This window comes from Varanus komodoensis, unplaced genomic scaffold (assembly GCF_004798865.1).
Source record: "Varanus komodoensis strain SLA01 unplaced genomic scaffold, ASM479886v1 scaffold8, whole genome shotgun sequence".
Classification (NCBI taxonomy): domain Eukaryota; kingdom Metazoa; phylum Chordata; class Lepidosauria; order Squamata; family Varanidae; genus Varanus; species Varanus komodoensis.
In genome coordinates, this window is record NW_025336481.1 from 29,186,365 (window position 1) to 29,204,316 (window position 17,952).

Consider the following 17,952-nt stretch of genomic DNA (forward strand, 5'->3'; position numbering starts at 1 on the left):
GTATGCAAGAACTTACAAGGACATTCCCATTCTGGACAACAGCTGTCACTGTTAATCTGAACTGGCATCCCACGAAAACCACAGTCAGGCTTTTCCACGTTCTTATGGCAGTTCCTCGAGAGATTGTAAAGCATCCATCCCATATTAATGCACACATACTGACTGCACACATCTACTGGATCAAGATATCTTGGCTGCTCCATGATTGTGGGAAAAAACAGAGGCATTAACATCTGAACTGATTTTGTTTCATGAACAAAGATTTGCCATGAGTTTCTAAACCAGGCACTACTAGCTCTGAAAGCAACACCAGAAAACACCAGCCTGTGATCATTGTGGTCTGAATGGATATAGCTGTGAACAGTTATCTCATGATACCGTGAGTGTCACTGTGGCTTAGTACCTTAGACTGGGACTCAGAAGTTCTCAGTTCCAGTCTCCATTAAGCCTTGACACTCACTGGATGACATTGACCAGTTATAAGCTATGTTATGTTGTGAGCCGCCCTGAGGCTTTGTTGCGATGGGGGCAGCATAGAAATGTTTTAAATAATAAATAAAATAAGCTCTTAGTTTAACCTACCCCACAAGGATGTTGCTAAAATGAAGAGGAAAAAGGAATCATATAAGCTGCTTTGAGTTCCTTGCAAACAGAAATAATAAATAAATCAAAAGAACAAGTTTGAGTATAGGGCAGATTGGTTTAGAATTAGAATTGAAGTCTCTGAGGATTACTAGATATAGAGGAAGCATACGATTGTACCAGTTTTAGTCTAACTTAAGTTCAATTCATTCCAATGTGTCTACTTGAAGTGCTCTGGAGATTATTTTTACAAAGAGTTAGCTGACCATGAATCCAACATACATGAAAACTGAATATAAAAAGAGATGTTTATTTAAATGAAGAAGTAAAGAAAATTGATAAGTAAGAAAAAAAGGGTGCAATGTGTTGACAAACTCAGAAGTTTCATGCATCCTTTGTATGGAACAAGGGCCATAGGGTGGTCTCTTCTGCTGCCATGCCACAAGCCATGTAGCTTATCTAGATAACCATGTTCAGCCATCAAGATAAAATGCTGGGAAGGGCAGTGAAAGAAGCTGCAGTACAGATAGGAATCAGTGTATCCCAGCCTCCTCCCCTCCCACCCCCAAGCTCACCCTTTTGTTCCTTCCAATCCCAGTTGCAACTTTCTAGCCCTTTCCATGCAAGCTGTGACATCAGACTCTGCATTCCCATATCTGAGATTGCAGGATCTTGGAGAGAGGACTCCAAATCATGGTCCAAATGATGTTGGGAGATTATGGGACTGTGCCCTGAAAATTTTTAATAAATGAGAATACAAAATAAAAGAAGCAGGAAAAACGCCCTCACCGTGCACTCTGTGGCTGTTGGAGACACGATTGTGTGTATCATTGTGCCAAACGAAGCATATTCTGAACTTTCTGTTGTCACTGTTTCCATTTCAGTCTGTGATGCTTGGGTCCCCAAAGGCTCAGCAGGAAAGTGAGATATATCTGTTATTGTGACATTGTCCAAGCTGGTGATTCTCGCTTGTTCTGGTTCAGTCATGGTGTAGGAAGGCCTAATTGATTTTGGTGGTGGAACTCTAGACCAATCAGATAACGTTTTATCTGTCACTTTGGAGAGAGAGTCGGGCTTCTCAGCTGTGCTGCTTTTGCTAATGGACAGGGTCGTCTGGAAGACAGATGGGGAAGACCCCTCAGTGCTTCCGTACTTCGTGTCTTCTTGCACTTCTGAAGTCTCCTTTTTTTCTAAGGCATAAGTCATTTCCTTAAAAGAGGTTGCATTTTGAAATTCTGAAGCCTGTGTTATTCCCTGCTCTGTCCAACCTGAGACAATCAATTCATCCACTTTTATGGGTATTGTTTTGAAGGATTCTGTAGAGGATTTGGGTACAAACAAAGTGAACTTTGGTTCATGCATTAGCAATTGCGAAGAAGTAGGAACTGGGGTGGAAGTAGCAACTGTGTAAAGCTCAAAATGGATCGGAGAGAGTTCAGTCACTTTTGCAGTTTTATTAAGAGCTGTTGTGCTGGCAGATGAAACCAGTGAACCTTCTGAGGGGCTAAGGGAGAGCTTTTCAGTGACCTCTCCTGCAACGGATGTAATATTCCAGAGAGTGCTCACAGAATGTGTTGGCTCTGAAAACTGAGGACTGAATGTAGTTGCTAATGAAGATAATATTGTACTGGTCACTGAAGAAGTCAAGGACCTTCTGCTTCCCAAGGATAGTGTAGGAATATCAGAAATCCCCAGAAGAGGTAGGGACATAGTTTGTGTTGTGGAAGTATCTGCATTTACAGTTGAGGCTGAAGGAGAAGCTTCATGATATGAACTTGTTGAGGTGGCATGTTCACCAAGTGATGCAACTGGTATTTGCATGTGAGTTTTAGCTGATACTGTAGCAGAAGTGATGTCAATCATGGGGATCATTGTTGAACTTTCAGAATGAGAGGTTGAAGCAGAGAACTTAGGGATGAAAGATCTTGTTGTTAACACTGAAAGTACCCTAGATGGATGTGTAAAAGCAGATAAGGCATCTGGAAGTTCTGCAGGAGTAATTAAAGCATCTTTACTTTTAAGTATAGAAACAGCTTTCAATTCTGTATGTGGGCCAAATCCATGAACACTTGTGTCAGATGTTGCTTTTGGTGTAACATGAGATTCCTTTATAGGTAGCATGGAAATACTACTAGATAAATCCTTGGTATGAGCAAACTCTGATGACCTTATAAAAACAGTTGACTGTGGAGATGTATCTGTGGGCAATGCATGTTTACTTTCTGTTGAAACTGTTCTTGTTAAAAATGATTCCGAAGTTTGAGGAACACCTGGAAGAGAAAATGTAGAAGGTCCTATATGAACGCTTTTTGAGAAAATGGTAACTTCCCCAGTTACTTTTGGTTTTTGAGATGCAACTGGAAGAGGCAATGATGGAGAGCTTAAGTGTGTCACTTTGGGTTCCAGCAAAGGCCATTTAGGACTTTGTGTAACACCTGAAGGTGGTGCTGTACTAACTGTATCTGAGACCATAGGAAAATGTTTGGAGGTCAAGGAAGCAATATCTTCAGAAAGGGTTGGAAGTGTTTTTGGTGATATTACAGATGTAGGCAGCAATGTTTTCAATAATGTTTTTGAGTCTGAAGTTGAGTTACTTGTAGCAAATCCAATAAATCTAGAAGTTAATAATGGAACAGGAGTCACAGCTGTCGTAAGTGCAGACAGATGGGACGCAGCTCCTGAAGTCATCATAAATGTTTGTGTTAATTGTGAACTTGTAAATAATACAGGACTCGGAAAAGATGTTCTTTCAGTTAAAAAAGACTGTGTTGCTGCAGCTACTGGTGTTGGAGAATGGCTACTCATTAAGATGCTTGTGGGCATTTCAACAGAAGCAAAACTTCGTCCAACAGGTAAGGTAGCTAATGCGGCAGAAGATTCTGCAGGTCCTAATAATATAGATGAAGTGGTTATTGAAGGTAGAGCAGTAGAGGATGGTAAAGCTGTTGTTGCAGTGGGGAATGATAACAAGGAGACAGGAGTTGTGCTGTAGGATGTTAGAGTAAGTACTGGGGCTTCTGAAGTAGTTGGAAAAGCTTCTGGAGATGAAGAATCAAGTAGTCTAGGTAGGGTTGTAGTACTGTAGTTGTCTTCCAGCGATTGTTCTGGAACTGACAACAAATCAGGTGAATGCATGCTTGCATAAGGTGACGTTGGTGAATGAAGATCTGCAGTGGCTGCTCTTTCAGTTGTCATTTTCACAGTCAGATTAATATATGTTGGTTCAGCCCCTTCACTGACGAATATCGAAGGCATCTGAGACATACTTTCCATTGTGCCTACTACATGGGTGCTTAATTCTGTAGGACTTGTTCTCAGTGGCTTTGCCCCAGATGAAGATTCTGTAGGCTTCATATGTATGCCTGTTGAAACAGTAGGCCACAGTGGTCATGAAATGGAAACAGGAAGAGGACAAATTCAGGCACTCGGCTCTTTCAGAGTATTCCCTTTCTCATGTAATGGCTAACTATGGACTAAGCAATGAACAAATTCAGCACATCTGTTTCTTTCCAGACTACAGAAAATCCAGAGAGGTCCCCAATCCTGCATAATTTCATTATTGCCAGGCTCATACACCACAACAAAAAACAAGGAATAGGACATTCCTGAATTGTTTTGTGACCCTGAAAGAAGGTGGGAGTAGTAAATGTATGGGAAGCAGTAAATTCTCTTACTCCAGCATAACTAGGAGTGTAATTAATCAAAAATAGGCAGAATATGTGAACTGGGACAAAGTCAGAACTATGTGCACAGTTTCAGTGATAAATACAGAAATTAGTGCTTACAACGGAGAACTCAGCACCTTTATAGATACATCGTTTCCCCTCTATCATGGAATGCAAAAATATTTTGCAGATGCATTGCTCTTGCTAGGTCAGGAAAAGTAAGCAATAGTAGCTTTTACTACCCTACTATCATTGGTATATGAAACATGTGGCCCTCCAAATATTGTTGGACTGTAACTTCCACCATCTCTCACCAAAGTCTATGCTGGCTAGGGCTGATGGGAATTACATTCCAACGCCACTGGAAAGACATGTTCCCCACCCTTCTTTTCTGTACAAGTAACAATGTGGTCTGAGTAGAAAGTTCCACCTAATAATTTCATTTGAGAGGAAAGCATTAGGTATATGTTTTGAAAACCATAAAAGCAACCTTTATAAAAGAAGGGGAGAGTCCTTTTCACATTATTTACATGCATAGTTGAACTTTCATTTTTAAAATTAATAGTCTAATATTAATTTAAAAATCCCATTCAGTCCAGTGGGATTTACTTCAAGACTATGCTGTGTACAGCTGCTATTAAAGTACATTTCTCAGAGATATTACAGTAGAAAGAAGGATTTTTCCCAAACATGCTATCTCCCCATTTTCATAGCTGGTTATTTGGCTACATAAGATATAGCTGCTGAGTTCACTGTTAGTGTCCATTATTTTTAAATGGTCAGAAATGTATTTTTAAAAGCCATTTGCATGGCCAGAACAGGCTCAATCATATTAAAAGATTCACAAAAATAAAAAAAAATCTAAAGACACTAGCATCTCTTAAAATTGTGCCAAGAAAGGCAATCTTTCTATGACATGGAATGATACTGCTGATTACCAGTGTATACTATATTATTGTAGCTATCCAGGAAAAATAAACAGGGAGACTTACAGTCTTCTTGATAAACACATTTAAGTGTGACGTCATCAAGAATCATCTCTTTAGGACAGTATGGCACACATCCTTCAACCCTATTTAAAATATAAAAGAAAAATGAAACTCGCAAAAATCTTTTCATGGTTTTTCTCCAATTTTTCTAGGTTCAGATGTCTAATGGAAATGGGGCTCAATCATTCTGTTAAGGAAATGGGAAACCCTTGTTAATCTGCTGCAGTTCATCCTTGTTAATCTACCTGAAGGTCCAAATATATATTTTGCCCATTCCATAGAGTGAGGGATAAATTATATGCTGCATTCAATATGTAGGATGCAGCTGATTACCCTAATTCACACACACACACACACACACACACACACACACACACAGAGAGAGAGAGAGAGAGAGAGAGAGAGAGAGAGGGAGGGAGGGAGGGAGGGAGGGAGGAGTAAGAAAACTCACTTGGTACTCTGTTTTCTTCTGCAGAAGTTCTAAATAATTAAGTGAAATTTAATGTAAAACATTACAGATTCATGGACATAAACATGGAGAATTATATTGAGAATGTACAACATTAAATATTTCATTAAATGTTAAATCAATGTACTCACGGTGGAAGAAATTTACATGCTATTCCTTCAGGATCACTGCAAGTTTTAACACATGGACTTGTACAAGGTTCATATCGCCATTCACACATCCTCCTGTAAGGTACTGCAGTGTGGAGTTCTAAGAAATGACAACAATGTAGTATTTTGCTACTGGATGCAGAGGATATCTCTAAACCATGATTACTTCTGACAGACAAAGGAAAGGAGTAATTCATTCTTTAAAAGGGAGGGAATAGACATCCCCAGTGCCATCTTCCCTTATACAAATCATGTTTTTCCTGGAGACAGCATCTCTGACCAAGAAACAGATACAAGTTTTAAAAATATTTTAATAACTATTATTTTACTGGATAGTGATAAACTAGGATGCAGATGCTTAGGACTAGAGTCCAAATCCAGTTCTCCAAGAATTCCCAGGTGACATACTCCCTTCTTATCTAAGATATATGATTTTTGTGCTAATCTGTTCCTCCTGATGAAGAACTGTAGAAACATAGAAACAGAGTGAGTCAGAAGGGACCTCCCAGGCCCTTCTAGTCTGACCAGTGGCTCCAGCTGGCTCTGCTCTGCTCATGGCATGCCTACCATGTGCATGTCCAGTCTAACCTTAAACACCCTCACCAATGGGGCTTCAACCATATCCTTTTCTTTTCCAGCAATGTACCCAACCCCTCTCTCACACTCTGTCCAGCACCCCCTATCACTCACCCTCTATGCTGAAGCTGCTTGAATATTTGAATTCTTCAGAATCATCAAACTTGGATACTTTCACAGAAGAAGTGTTAAGTATAATGAAGAACCCTTTCTTGCTGTACAGTTCAAATGCACTGTAACCAGGAATCCAAAGGCCTTGATGATGGAAAAAAGTTGTCCTTCTACGAAATGATGAGCTTGCATCCCACTGTTCTAAACAAACACTTTCGTCATCATGGGCATATAAAAAGTAGTTTGGCCTTTCAGCAGACTCAAGTGAAACCAGAGATGGAGCTGCCACCAATGAAATACATAGCAATAAACAGTAAGATCTAACTACCAAAATCTAAGTGTTACATACAATGGAGTGCTAAAAATCTATTTAGTGGCACCAACCCTATGGAATGTTCTTTCCTTTGAGATGCACCAGGCATCAATGCTGGTGTATTTTCAGTATTCATAGGAAATGTTTCTGCTTGCTCTCCCCCCCCCCCCCCCGCCCCAGCCATGACCTATCTTTAAACTGACCACATGATGGTATTTTGACTATGTGGTTTTCATTTTATTTTGTTGTTTTCTTATTTTTTGTCAACTCCTTCAGGATTTGTTTGAAATGAAAACCAGTACACAAATGTTGCTAATAATAAATAATGTGTCAAATTAGTCTGGGCAGGACCATGCTAAAATTCTGCTCAAATGTATTAAAATGACATGTTCTCCTTGTGGTTATTCTTATGCTACAGCTACACTGACTATGGTGAATTGGGAGTATCAAGTGATTCAAACTTTGGAGTTTTTTGTGGGTGAGAACAGGCATCAGGGCAGTCCAAGCCTTCCCATGCTCCAGAAGCACTTCCCACCACCATGAAGTTCCTACTAGTCCCCACTCCACCAGCGGTTCTGCCAGTTAGGATTTCACTGCAACATTCTTAGCACTCAAACCAGGGACCTCCAACCTCTGTGGACCCATAGACAGATTTGGGAACTTGAGAAAGTGCTGTGCATAACCCCCAAAATAGTTCCTACAAAGTAAATGTCTAGTCAAATAGTGCCTCCTGTGGGGACCTGCATAGTCAAAAGAGGCAGGGGAGAGAGAAATACTGAGGTGTGGCGGGAGAAGAAAGGAGCAAGGCAAAGGGGAAGAGGCTGCAGTCTGGGTGAGGGAGAAGAGCAAGATGAAAGGGTGAATGGGAGGGAAAGAGTAAGGCTAGGGGCTAGGAGGAAGAAAGACAGAAAGGGAAGGCTAGGGAACAAAGCGTTCCACTGGTGAGAACTATAGCAGGGCAATAAGTGAGGAGCAAAGAGATAGAGAGTGAAGTGGGGGAAGTCTGCTGGGATGGAAAACTCTTTATGGGGCCAGGAAGCTATTTTTCTTTCTCTCCCTTAACTCTTCAGTGGAGGCTGAGGTACAGCTAGGGAGTCTACCACCCTAGCTTTTTTTAAGTTTGGTAATAAAAACACATTTCTTGAAGGGACACCAGATAAAAAGCTTCATCGACACCATTGGAGGTTCTCTTGGGAGCCATGGCCCACATGGACCCCTTTTTGGAAACCCTGACTTGATCTTTTTTTGCTGTTTCTGGAGGGTACATAGGAATGAGAAAGTCTTCTTTCTCTTACAGTGTTTGCACCTCCACGTCCAAATTTACTCAGATTTTGGTTAGAAAAGTATTATTTAGTCTAGATAGGTTGTTTTGTTTTGTAAATCCTAAAACTTGAGCTTTACTTACACTGAATTCTAAAGATAAAACTCACATGGTATTTTATCTTTGAAAAGTCCAGGAGTTAACATAAAATTAAAATATACATTTCCATTGAAACTAATTCTAGGCAAAGGAAATATCTCTTTGCTGCTGATGTTGACTCCTATAACAGTGCCATTATGGCCATAGCTGGCAAAAATATATGGTCCTTCTCCAAGACCTGGAGGGAGAAAAATGAGAATCAAGAGTTAAAACAAGCTAGAAAGAAATGGGACAGTGGGGAATGAGGAGCCACTAGCTTTTAGCATTACTAAGCTTTTTTGCACTCAACAAGAAGTGGAAGTAAAACAGAAGTTCCACACAAATGCTTAAGATATGTGCTTGATCAATGTTCTTGGTTATGGCCAAGGTCCTTCCACAGCATTTACTCACAGCTTAAGTCCATATCAGGAAAGGTTCCCAGCAATATTAATTTAAATGTCTCCTTGTAGGTTCAGTCCATGTTACTACTTCCTGATAGCACCAGTGGGAATTAGTGTTTGTACCAGTAATCATTTCTTCAGTTTCAGTTCTGTTGGTGAAGGCCTGAATTACTGTTTTTCTCTCATTTTTTAAAAAATATAGCAAATCAGTCTTATTTTTCTCTAAGAAACATTGAAAAATGAAAGGAAATCAGTAAAGGTGCATGCACACATATGCACACACACACAAAGGAAACCCCAGAGAAACAAAAAATTGGAACAAAGTCTATTCATGGGGCACTTAATGCCTGCTGATCAGGAAGGAACAAAACTGGCTGAACTACAAGTAGGAAATGTCTAGTAGATATAAAAGTAGGCATAGTAGACATAAAGAGCAAAGTTTTTCCTAGTCACTCTATACAGGATAGAGATGCAGCTGTATTTTGTCACCAAAACAATGCAACACACAGTGTCTCAAGAATACAGGAGAATAGCACAGAAAACACTGGAAGGCAGTGGATTGAGAATGATGTAATCTAGACGCTATGCAGAAACTGAAGAAGCAAATGATGGCAACTCCAGAGAAAAAGACCAGTGTGGAAGCAACTCAGGAACTTTCTGACACATTCAAGGATTCACATGTACTGATTCCTGCCACTCCAGTCATCTTCCGCAAAGCAACAATGAGTACCTAAGCAAGTGCTGCAAACGAATCTCCTGCCTATATCAGCAAGGTTCTCTTTCTGATTTCTTCTTGCTCAAGTGTCAGAATAACAGTAATTCCCCTTCACTATTATGGGTTCTGAGTGATTTTTTAGTGTGCAATCCTTCAGCTGTGGCCTGTTCATATGTAAATAATTTCTTCTTCCATTCTACTTTCTACTGAAATTGAGACTTGAGCTGGCTTTCAAGGATTCCAAAATACCATTAGACCACTTGACTATTAAACTAACAACACCTTACAACAAGTTATATTGTCCCCTATCATGGCCTGAAGTTGATCAGAAATAAACACTGAAGCAGAGCCATGGTAAATCCCCATTCTAAAAATATTGATTGTACAAAACATTAAAAATGATGCTTTTATGCCCCAAAGGGTACTCTGATCATGTAAGCAAGTAGCTATTTTCAAGCAGCTCAAAGTAATTTGCAAGAGTTACCACTTTGGAGAGTTACATTCTTTGGAGAATGTATGCCACAAGAAATGTGCTGGCCATCCATTTGGATGGCTTTAAAAGGAGATTGGACAGATTCATGGAGGAGGTAGTTATCAGTGGCTACTAGCCTGGTTGGCTAGTAGCTGCTTCCTTTACCAGAGCCAACAACTGATTTGCCACCATGTTTACAGAATGATGGACTAGATGAACCTTTGGTCAAATCCAGCATTGCTTTAGAATGTTCTTATGTTCTATGCCTCTAGTTTATTATTCAGAAAAGCTACATACCTTGGTTGTAGTAATCACAGTCATAAGCTGAAAGAAAAAAAATAGGTACACAGTTTAATAGCAGAAAATAGAGAATTCATTATTGCCAATAATTCTAAGACAAGGTCGCACTCAGGCAGTAAAATCTGAGTCCATACATTTTACTTAGATTCTCCATTTTTGGGGAGTTCCATTATTAGTAATATCTGTCATATAAAGGCACTGGTTTTGAAGATCTAATTTTTGTTCCGGATTTAAACTGTCCAGATAGGCTTTTCCACTTTGTAAAAGGGAAAGGAAAGCCTTGCAAAATCTGTTCACACATCCCTTGGTTCTTTTTTAAACTAATCAGTGCTGATATGGAAACCAGTATAAGAAGAGAAATGATAGACAGGCAGGCAGGTGAGCAAGCAGGCAGATATAACATAACATTTTTTAGTTCTAAAGGGTCTAACTTTTAATATAAGAGCCATTTGTAAAATTATAAATTAGAATGACTTTTCTGATATGGTTTCAGGTATCAAACAACTATTAATCTGCATCAGCATGATGAACCATGTTCAGTCTCAGTGATTTCATAGAAATTAACCAATAAAGTGTGGAATAATCTGCATTCTTTACAGAGATAATGTCTGATGGCAGAATTAATGGCATACATACAGCAGAGAGAAGGAGATCGCCAGTGAATTATTGCACCCTGCTGGCAGCATTTGTGAGCATAAGCTGCGATACTTGTACATAGACATTCACAGTCCCCACCAAGATTACAATTGCACGTGTCTGTATGGCAGTTTTTGACAAATGATGTCACATCAATCTGAAAAATATGAAGGAATGTAAAAACTTCTGGAAAATGAGGGAAATAAATTAAAATGAAACTGAAGTGCAGAGTCAGGAGAGCCAAAGTATTTTAGGAAACTTGGGAAATGCTTAAAAGCACTATAACGGAGGATCAAATAAAATGTATGCCACAGATTAAGAAGGCTGTTCAGCAGATCACCTGAATAGTTAAGGAAGAGGATCAGGAAATCCATAAAAGGCCAGAATGCTTCCTTTTGACAGTGTAAGTCATTCAGAAAGGAGACATAAAGGAGACCATATTTTCACAAAACTTAGTTGATGTGAAAAGCAATGAGGAAATCTAAGAAATGACTAAAAAGAGAAAATAGGAAACCGTGAGCAGGCAACCTGCTGTTCCAAGATCTCTGGGTCCCTCTTTAGGGTGCAACCCTACAGTAGTCAGTGTAAGCTCCCAAAGGTGAAGGCTCATGCTCATCCGTGTTCTTTTTTGCCCTCTTAGAGAAGTCATTTGAGAGGGAGAGGAAAGGAGGCTGGAGTGGCCCCGGGATAGCTCCTATCCTGGCCTCTTTGGTCCCTTTCCCTCCTCACCTGCCAAAATGCCTGCTCCCTCTACCCTCCAAGGTTGCATTCCCTACATCAGACAGGCAACCAGCGTGGTCCTTTCTACCTCAGGTACAAGGCAGAGAGGGTACATGTCATGGATTCCCCACCCCCATCAGATTATACCACTGTCTCTGACCTTGAATCTGGGGAGCCAAAGTATTCCGTGGCCTCTCAGACACTGTCTGGCATCTCATCCCTTATGATACATTTAAGCCAGACAAGAACAGGGCAGCCCTTCAGATAGTGGATGCTTTCATATAAGGAACTCCCTTCTGACAGCCATTCAAATAAAGGACTATCCTCTGTAAAACAAGTCACCTGACTACCTTCTCAGGGACTCCAGAACTAGAGCAGCACCTCTGCCAAAAGGGGAGAGATAATAACTCAGCAGCAGAACAACCTCTTTGTCTGCAGATGGTAACTCAGTGGCAGGTGCATGTTTTGCATCCAGATGGTTCCAGATTCCACCCTGTCATTTCCAGGTAAGATCAGTGATGGGAAAGGCCTCTGCCTGGAAAGATTCTGCCAGCCAGAGCAGATGGTACTGTGCCAGGTGGACTAATAGGCTGACCTGGGATGTATTTGGCTTCCTGTGTTCTGGAAGCAGAAGTGACCAGGAATGGCTTGGTGACTCTGAAAAGTGTCAGCTGTTTTAATTAGCAGGCACAAATGTTGGAAAAGGTCTGTTGAGAGGAGTCTTTCTCCACTTCTTCTCTAATAGTGATTTCATTATTCTGCATCACAGCTCAAATCAACCAGGGTTGCAGCTGTTCCAGCAATGAATATATGCAAATGTCCCTGAGCTGACCTACCCAGGAGGTCCCTCACAAAAATATTTTAAATTCTCCCCACAAATTGCCAATGTGTGGGGGGCTGAGACACAGATGATCTGTAGTGAGAGACATTGCTGCAAAGTCATAACCGTTTGCTTCTGTTATAAAGCAAATGCTGCCATCTGCTGTAATGACAAGCCTAAACTTGTAACCAAAACTAGTTTGCCTGTCAAAAAGTCTCTTGACTAATTATTGTAATCTTAGCACCATATCATTAGCATTTGGCTATGTCCTTTTCTTTCTGTGGGTCTCCTTTTCCAGTAATCCAGGATTCAGTTTATTTGCAAAGTCTATATCTGCTTATAGGAACGTCCCAGAAAATGACAACAACCAGAATGAAAATTTGGAAAGTAATAGTACAGAAATGGGAAGAGAAGCTTCTGGTAACTTGCCCAGGTATGCTTCATGGGGAAATACAAACCTTTCTGATACTGTCTCAACCAATGTGGTTCTTCCCATGCTGGCTGCAAAGTGAAGAAGGATGCTCATAGCTCAGAGACCCACCTGGACGGCTTTTGGAACCAGCCGCACTGGATCTCCAAGTGATCCTATGGCCATCTAGGTGCTAAAAGGCATAGAACTTCACTGCCCTTTGTTCATTATATATTATGCCTTCTGCTAAATGTAACACTCAAGGCAGTGGCCAATAAATCACAAAAAAGTTATAATTAAGACATGAAGCCTCAACAACTCAATACATAACCTGCAATAAAAAACTCAACACAAGTAAAATTTCAAGAAACAAAACAAAAACTCCCCCACACACACATTGATATGAAAGAAATAGCAGAACCTACCAGATTAAAAACACAATCAGCAGCCAATAAGCTGAGATGTCAAACTTAAATTGAATTAAAATGTCTTAGCCTGCCAGTGGTTGGACAATGAGGTGTGGAGGGTGTTTCCTTGGCCTCCCTGGGCAGGGAGTTTCAAAGTCTGGGGATAATCACCAAGGAAACCCTCTCTTGTGTTCCCATTAAATGTACTTCTGAAAGAAGGAGGTCAGAGCTCTTAAGACCCAGGCAGGTTCACTTGGGAGAATGTGGTCTTTCAAGTAATTTTCTTCCAGTTTTATAGCCAAAGCTACTGCGATAAGGCATTGAACAAAGGACAGGTGCATGCTGCTAAGGAAGTAAAATGGCAGAGACATTTCAAAAAGGAATAACAAACATTTTAACGGGTCCTTTCAGTAAACAGTCTTGGAGTCTGTTGTGTGTGTTGCTCCTGAAAGGAGGCCAAAGTCCTTAGGTATAGTCTACCAAAGACTGATGCCCAGATGAAAGGAATTAAGCAGAGGATGTGCAGCAACAGCCTAGAACTGTTTCCCCTTCAGCATCTGCTAAGAAGATGATACGTGGCCTGGTAGATGCCTCAACAGCACTAAGACAGACCGTCACTTATGGTATTAACCAGGTGTTAGTCTTAAGAATAGTCCTAACTGAGCTTCATCTATTGGGTGCCTGGAAACAGGATAAAATAAATAAATGGCAGCTTTTCAAATATCTGGCAATCAAAGATCAAGGTAACAAATTAAGCATTCACTTACCACATTGCGACAAGGGGCAAAGACATCGCTGTACAAAATTGAGCATTCCTTTTTGGCATAGGGGAACTTGCTCTGGTGTACTTCACATGGTTTAATGGTCTCATTGGGGCTTGTGCACTGATTTACAGAAAACCAAATATAGCCATAAATAACAACATTGCTTACGCTTTTTTTCTCCTAGCAAACACCTTTGAAAGTGTCCACAAACCACAACAGTGAAAACAAAGCAAAAGCATGAGATGACGTTCTTTAAGTTACTTTACACTCTATACTTTACTTTACTCTTTACTTTACTTCAAAGCCTGCCTTATACTTTTCCTACAACTTAAAAATTTAACTGGAAAGGATAATTGCTGATTGGTCTGCCTTTAAAACAAACATATTTCTTCATGCCTCTTTTTGTTTTGGCATGAAAATCAAATGCATTCATTACCACATTTCATCTGTGTTTCCAGAGGAGCCAAATGTAAATCATAAACAGAACAGTTTAGCTACTGTATCATTTTGCTAAACATTAGTGCTCTGATGATAATGGCATGTGTTGTTATTAAGTTCCAAGCCTTTTATAGAAAAAATGGACAGGATGGGGGAATTACACATAAAAAGAGGCACACAGCAAATTTGTATGCTAAAAGTATAGGCATGGTGCACTGCCAGAACACAAGAAAGTGTCGCAAAAGCCTGTGTGTCTATTTCACTATATTTACACAGATAAGCAGATTGCTCTTTCCAGTTGTCCATAAATATATTAAAACAGGCATGAGAAGCCTTGCCAGAGTCTATAAAACCCACAAAATGAATACACAGTTGTACTACATTAGGGGTATCCATGTCAGAAACAGTCTTGTGTGAAGCAGCAGAAAGATACTTAGAACAAGCAGAGGATGGAAAATTACAAAGCATTTGTAATTTGATATTGCAGCAAAGGAACAGAAGCAGGGAAGGTCATGACACTTTTGAACGTCAGCAGAAGATGAAGGAGGGACTGTTACAAGCAACTAAAGGCTTCAGCTGAAGGGGAGATTCAACTGCACCGACAGTTTGGCAGGAAAACCAAAACAAGGAATACATTTCAAACTTTTGTCTTTACATTTGCTTGACCCATGGCATGCTAAGCACAAAACAGAGCACAATCCTCTTGAATTAGTGTAATGTATTCAGAAAAACTCTTAGAAGCATTCATCTCTAGTCATGCCAATGGAATAGAAAACTTTCTAGGATGGGGAAGGGGAGTATCTGGTTATCCACATGTGGTTGAATGGCAGCTGCCACCATGTCTTACCATTGGATATGTCAGAGGGCCACATTTCTCAATGTGAATAAGACCTATTCACTTCCCAGTCAATTGCTTAGTATCAAAAACAAAACAAAACAAAGTGGGAAGGCATCACCTCAAAAGAGGACACAAATGTGTATACGCTAATTTATGATCACTTATGCCTGTAATTAAACAGAACTATAATACATCTCATCATAGCTGATACATACCCATGAATACATATTTATTTTGGAATACAATGGAATCAACATGTCACACTTACCTGACCTATTGCCCAGCTCTCTCCAAACACTTGAGCATTCCTTACTTCCATGTTGTTGGATGTAGTCAGATCATTCGAAGTGAATTTATCAAAATTTCCACACAAACCTGCCAATTTACCCTGAAATTATAATGGATGCTTTTGTATCTATATGTGCATTATTTTATTTAAATAAACAAAATACAGTTCTGGATGATGACAAAGCTTATACAAAAGAAAATTGTCAGTAATTTAAACTGCCTCCTGACTTGCTTCCCTCACCCTGTTTTTAGGTTGACCAACTGCCTTTATTCCCCACCATTAAAAAAAAAACCCTCAACATGAATGTTTGTTCATTTACATGTTTTCTTATCCCATTATCCTTTTGTAAAGGATTCAATTTTCAAGGGAAGATTGATTCATGAATCAAAGTTGTCAAAAATGTGGTAAAACCTGATACCTTCTGTCCAACATGATATCCCTTTCCCCACCATGTGGATTGAGGCCCCCAAGTTTCTCTTCTGCCATAACCTCAGCTGTTGTTCCAGCCAGACAATCTAGGATGTAGGCAAGGGACCTGTGGTTCTCAGATTCATGGTCTGATCAACCCCACTTAGCCTTGCATGATGGGAGTTGTAATTCAACAACTTCTGGAAGGCCACAGCTTCCCATTCCTGCTGAAAGGGTGAAAAACTCACGGGATATTGCAACTGTAAAATGCTACACTTAGAAACCTTTCCCTTTGATATCATCTTTGAGTTTTCCAATGCATACAAAACTAGCCCTACCCAGGTGTTTCACTGCTAATAGGGTGCCCAGAATCTGTGTGATGGGGAATAAGGTCATGTGCTCCAGCTTTACTTGGAATCAACTGGAGTCGGCAGGAAGGTCTGCAATGAAAGTGTGAGCATTTTTGCATGAGAGGAATTATCAAGCTCTGGATGAGTGGGAGCCCTGCCTTGTCAGGTTGAGGCATGTGACAGGGCTTCCATGTATCCTTACAACTATTTCCCTTCATCCTTACAACTTCATAACATCTGAGCCGTCCCTCCATCTACCTACACACAAACACAGGCCTTTTAAAAGCCTGTAAAATCACTTAGGAGATGGGAGGGCAAGTTGGTTTGTGACACCAGAAGCAGCCACCAAACAGAGCTGTGAATAGTCAGTTCGTACTGAAAAGTGGCAAAATTAGCTTCCCTTACATGTGATCCTAGATCAACTGATATCTGGCTAGACAGCATAGAGTAGGTTTGTTTTTACACATCTCTAAGGTCACTGCCTGTGCCCTGATCACTGATATAATTGGACATATAAGTTCTGTGTTATTCAACATGCATGCTGAAAAGACCTGTTCTGTTGCTACTCACATCATTATTCATATCAATTGTTAATACACAGAGAAGATGCTCTTTAGAGGATTGAACTTGGAACATCTCTTACCAAACTTTCAACTTAAGCCAAATGATAACTTGCAGAATTATCACATGGTATGGGCTACAGGTGGGTAGGGACTGCATCTTGAAATGGTCCCTCACATTAAAAAATGGCTATACATTGGGAAATGAACACATTTGGAGAAGACCATCTTCCTGTTTAACTGGCTATATTTCACTCATAGAATCCCTCACATGCTGTCTGAATAGGGCTTTCTCACACAAAACCCACAATACCCATGCATGTACAGCTCCATTCTCAGAACAGCAAAGTCATTGATAATAAGAGATGGGAAAGATTCAGATAGTTTAAACATGAAAGTGTTTATTACTAAAGCAGTACATTCCCAGGGAATGTGAGCCCAGAATGTACCTCCGTACTGCATGATAGGACACCTTCTTAGGTCAAACTATGTGGGTACATTTTAAGATTTCTTCATTTGATGTCCATTATACCAAATTGTGATTCACTAAAATGCTCTCATTTGAGAGATAATATCTGAAGTTGGTTTGCCTGTGTAAGAAATGTTCCTTCTCATCAGATGATCCAGCACCTCTTCTTACTACAGGAGGGCATAAGAAAAGTACTGCTCACCTATGCCAGTGAGCAGGTGAAGGGTCATCTCCAGCCAAAATAGAAGAGATGCTTTAATCTAAGAGAATTCTTCTCTTTCTCAATTTGCAATGAGAAAGTAGAGCTCATATTTTCTTGCAGTCACCCTTTTTCCTTTTTTGATATTTTTTCAGCCTATATAATTAATGTAGCTATTAATTTGATCCCTTCCTCGTGAAATTCTTGTTTATGAGGACTACTTTGAAAACATAGACGAATGTTACTATCAGCTCCCACATTATGAAAACACCATCTTGATTATAACATTGATATCCCATCTTTCTTTTTCTTAAAAGAAGTCCAAGGCAGCTTACATGGGTTTCTTTCTTCTCTCTCTCTGATCCTCACAACAGTGTTGTGAGGTAGGATAGGCTGACAGTCAGTGATGGGCCCAAAGTCACCCAGTAAACTCCATGGTCTAGTGGGGACTAGAACTCAGATCTCCAGTCTATCATTCTAACAACCACACCTCAGTAGCTCTTA

General features: G+C 40.1%; 1 protein-coding gene across 1 annotated transcript in view; it reads right to left on the reverse strand.

Annotated features, from left to right (window-relative positions):
* Positions 1-17,952, reverse strand: part of OTOGL (otogelin like) — a 96,946-nt gene that overhangs the window by 30,272 nt on the left and 48,722 nt on the right. Inside the window, exons 28-37 of the mRNA XM_044455199.1 lie at positions 15,442-15,561; positions 13,901-14,017; positions 10,778-10,934; positions 10,139-10,165; positions 8,285-8,452; positions 6,545-6,823; positions 5,837-5,954; positions 5,240-5,319; positions 1,372-3,944; positions 17-194 (exon numbers count right to left, since the gene is read on the reverse strand). Coding sequence (XP_044311134.1) covers positions 17-194; positions 1,372-3,944; positions 5,240-5,319; positions 5,837-5,954; positions 6,545-6,823; positions 8,285-8,452; positions 10,139-10,165; positions 10,778-10,934; positions 13,901-14,017; positions 15,442-15,561 — 3,817 coding nt within the window. The remainder of the gene's footprint in view (positions 1-16; positions 195-1,371; positions 3,945-5,239; positions 5,320-5,836; positions 5,955-6,544; positions 6,824-8,284; positions 8,453-10,138; positions 10,166-10,777; positions 10,935-13,900; positions 14,018-15,441; positions 15,562-17,952) is intronic.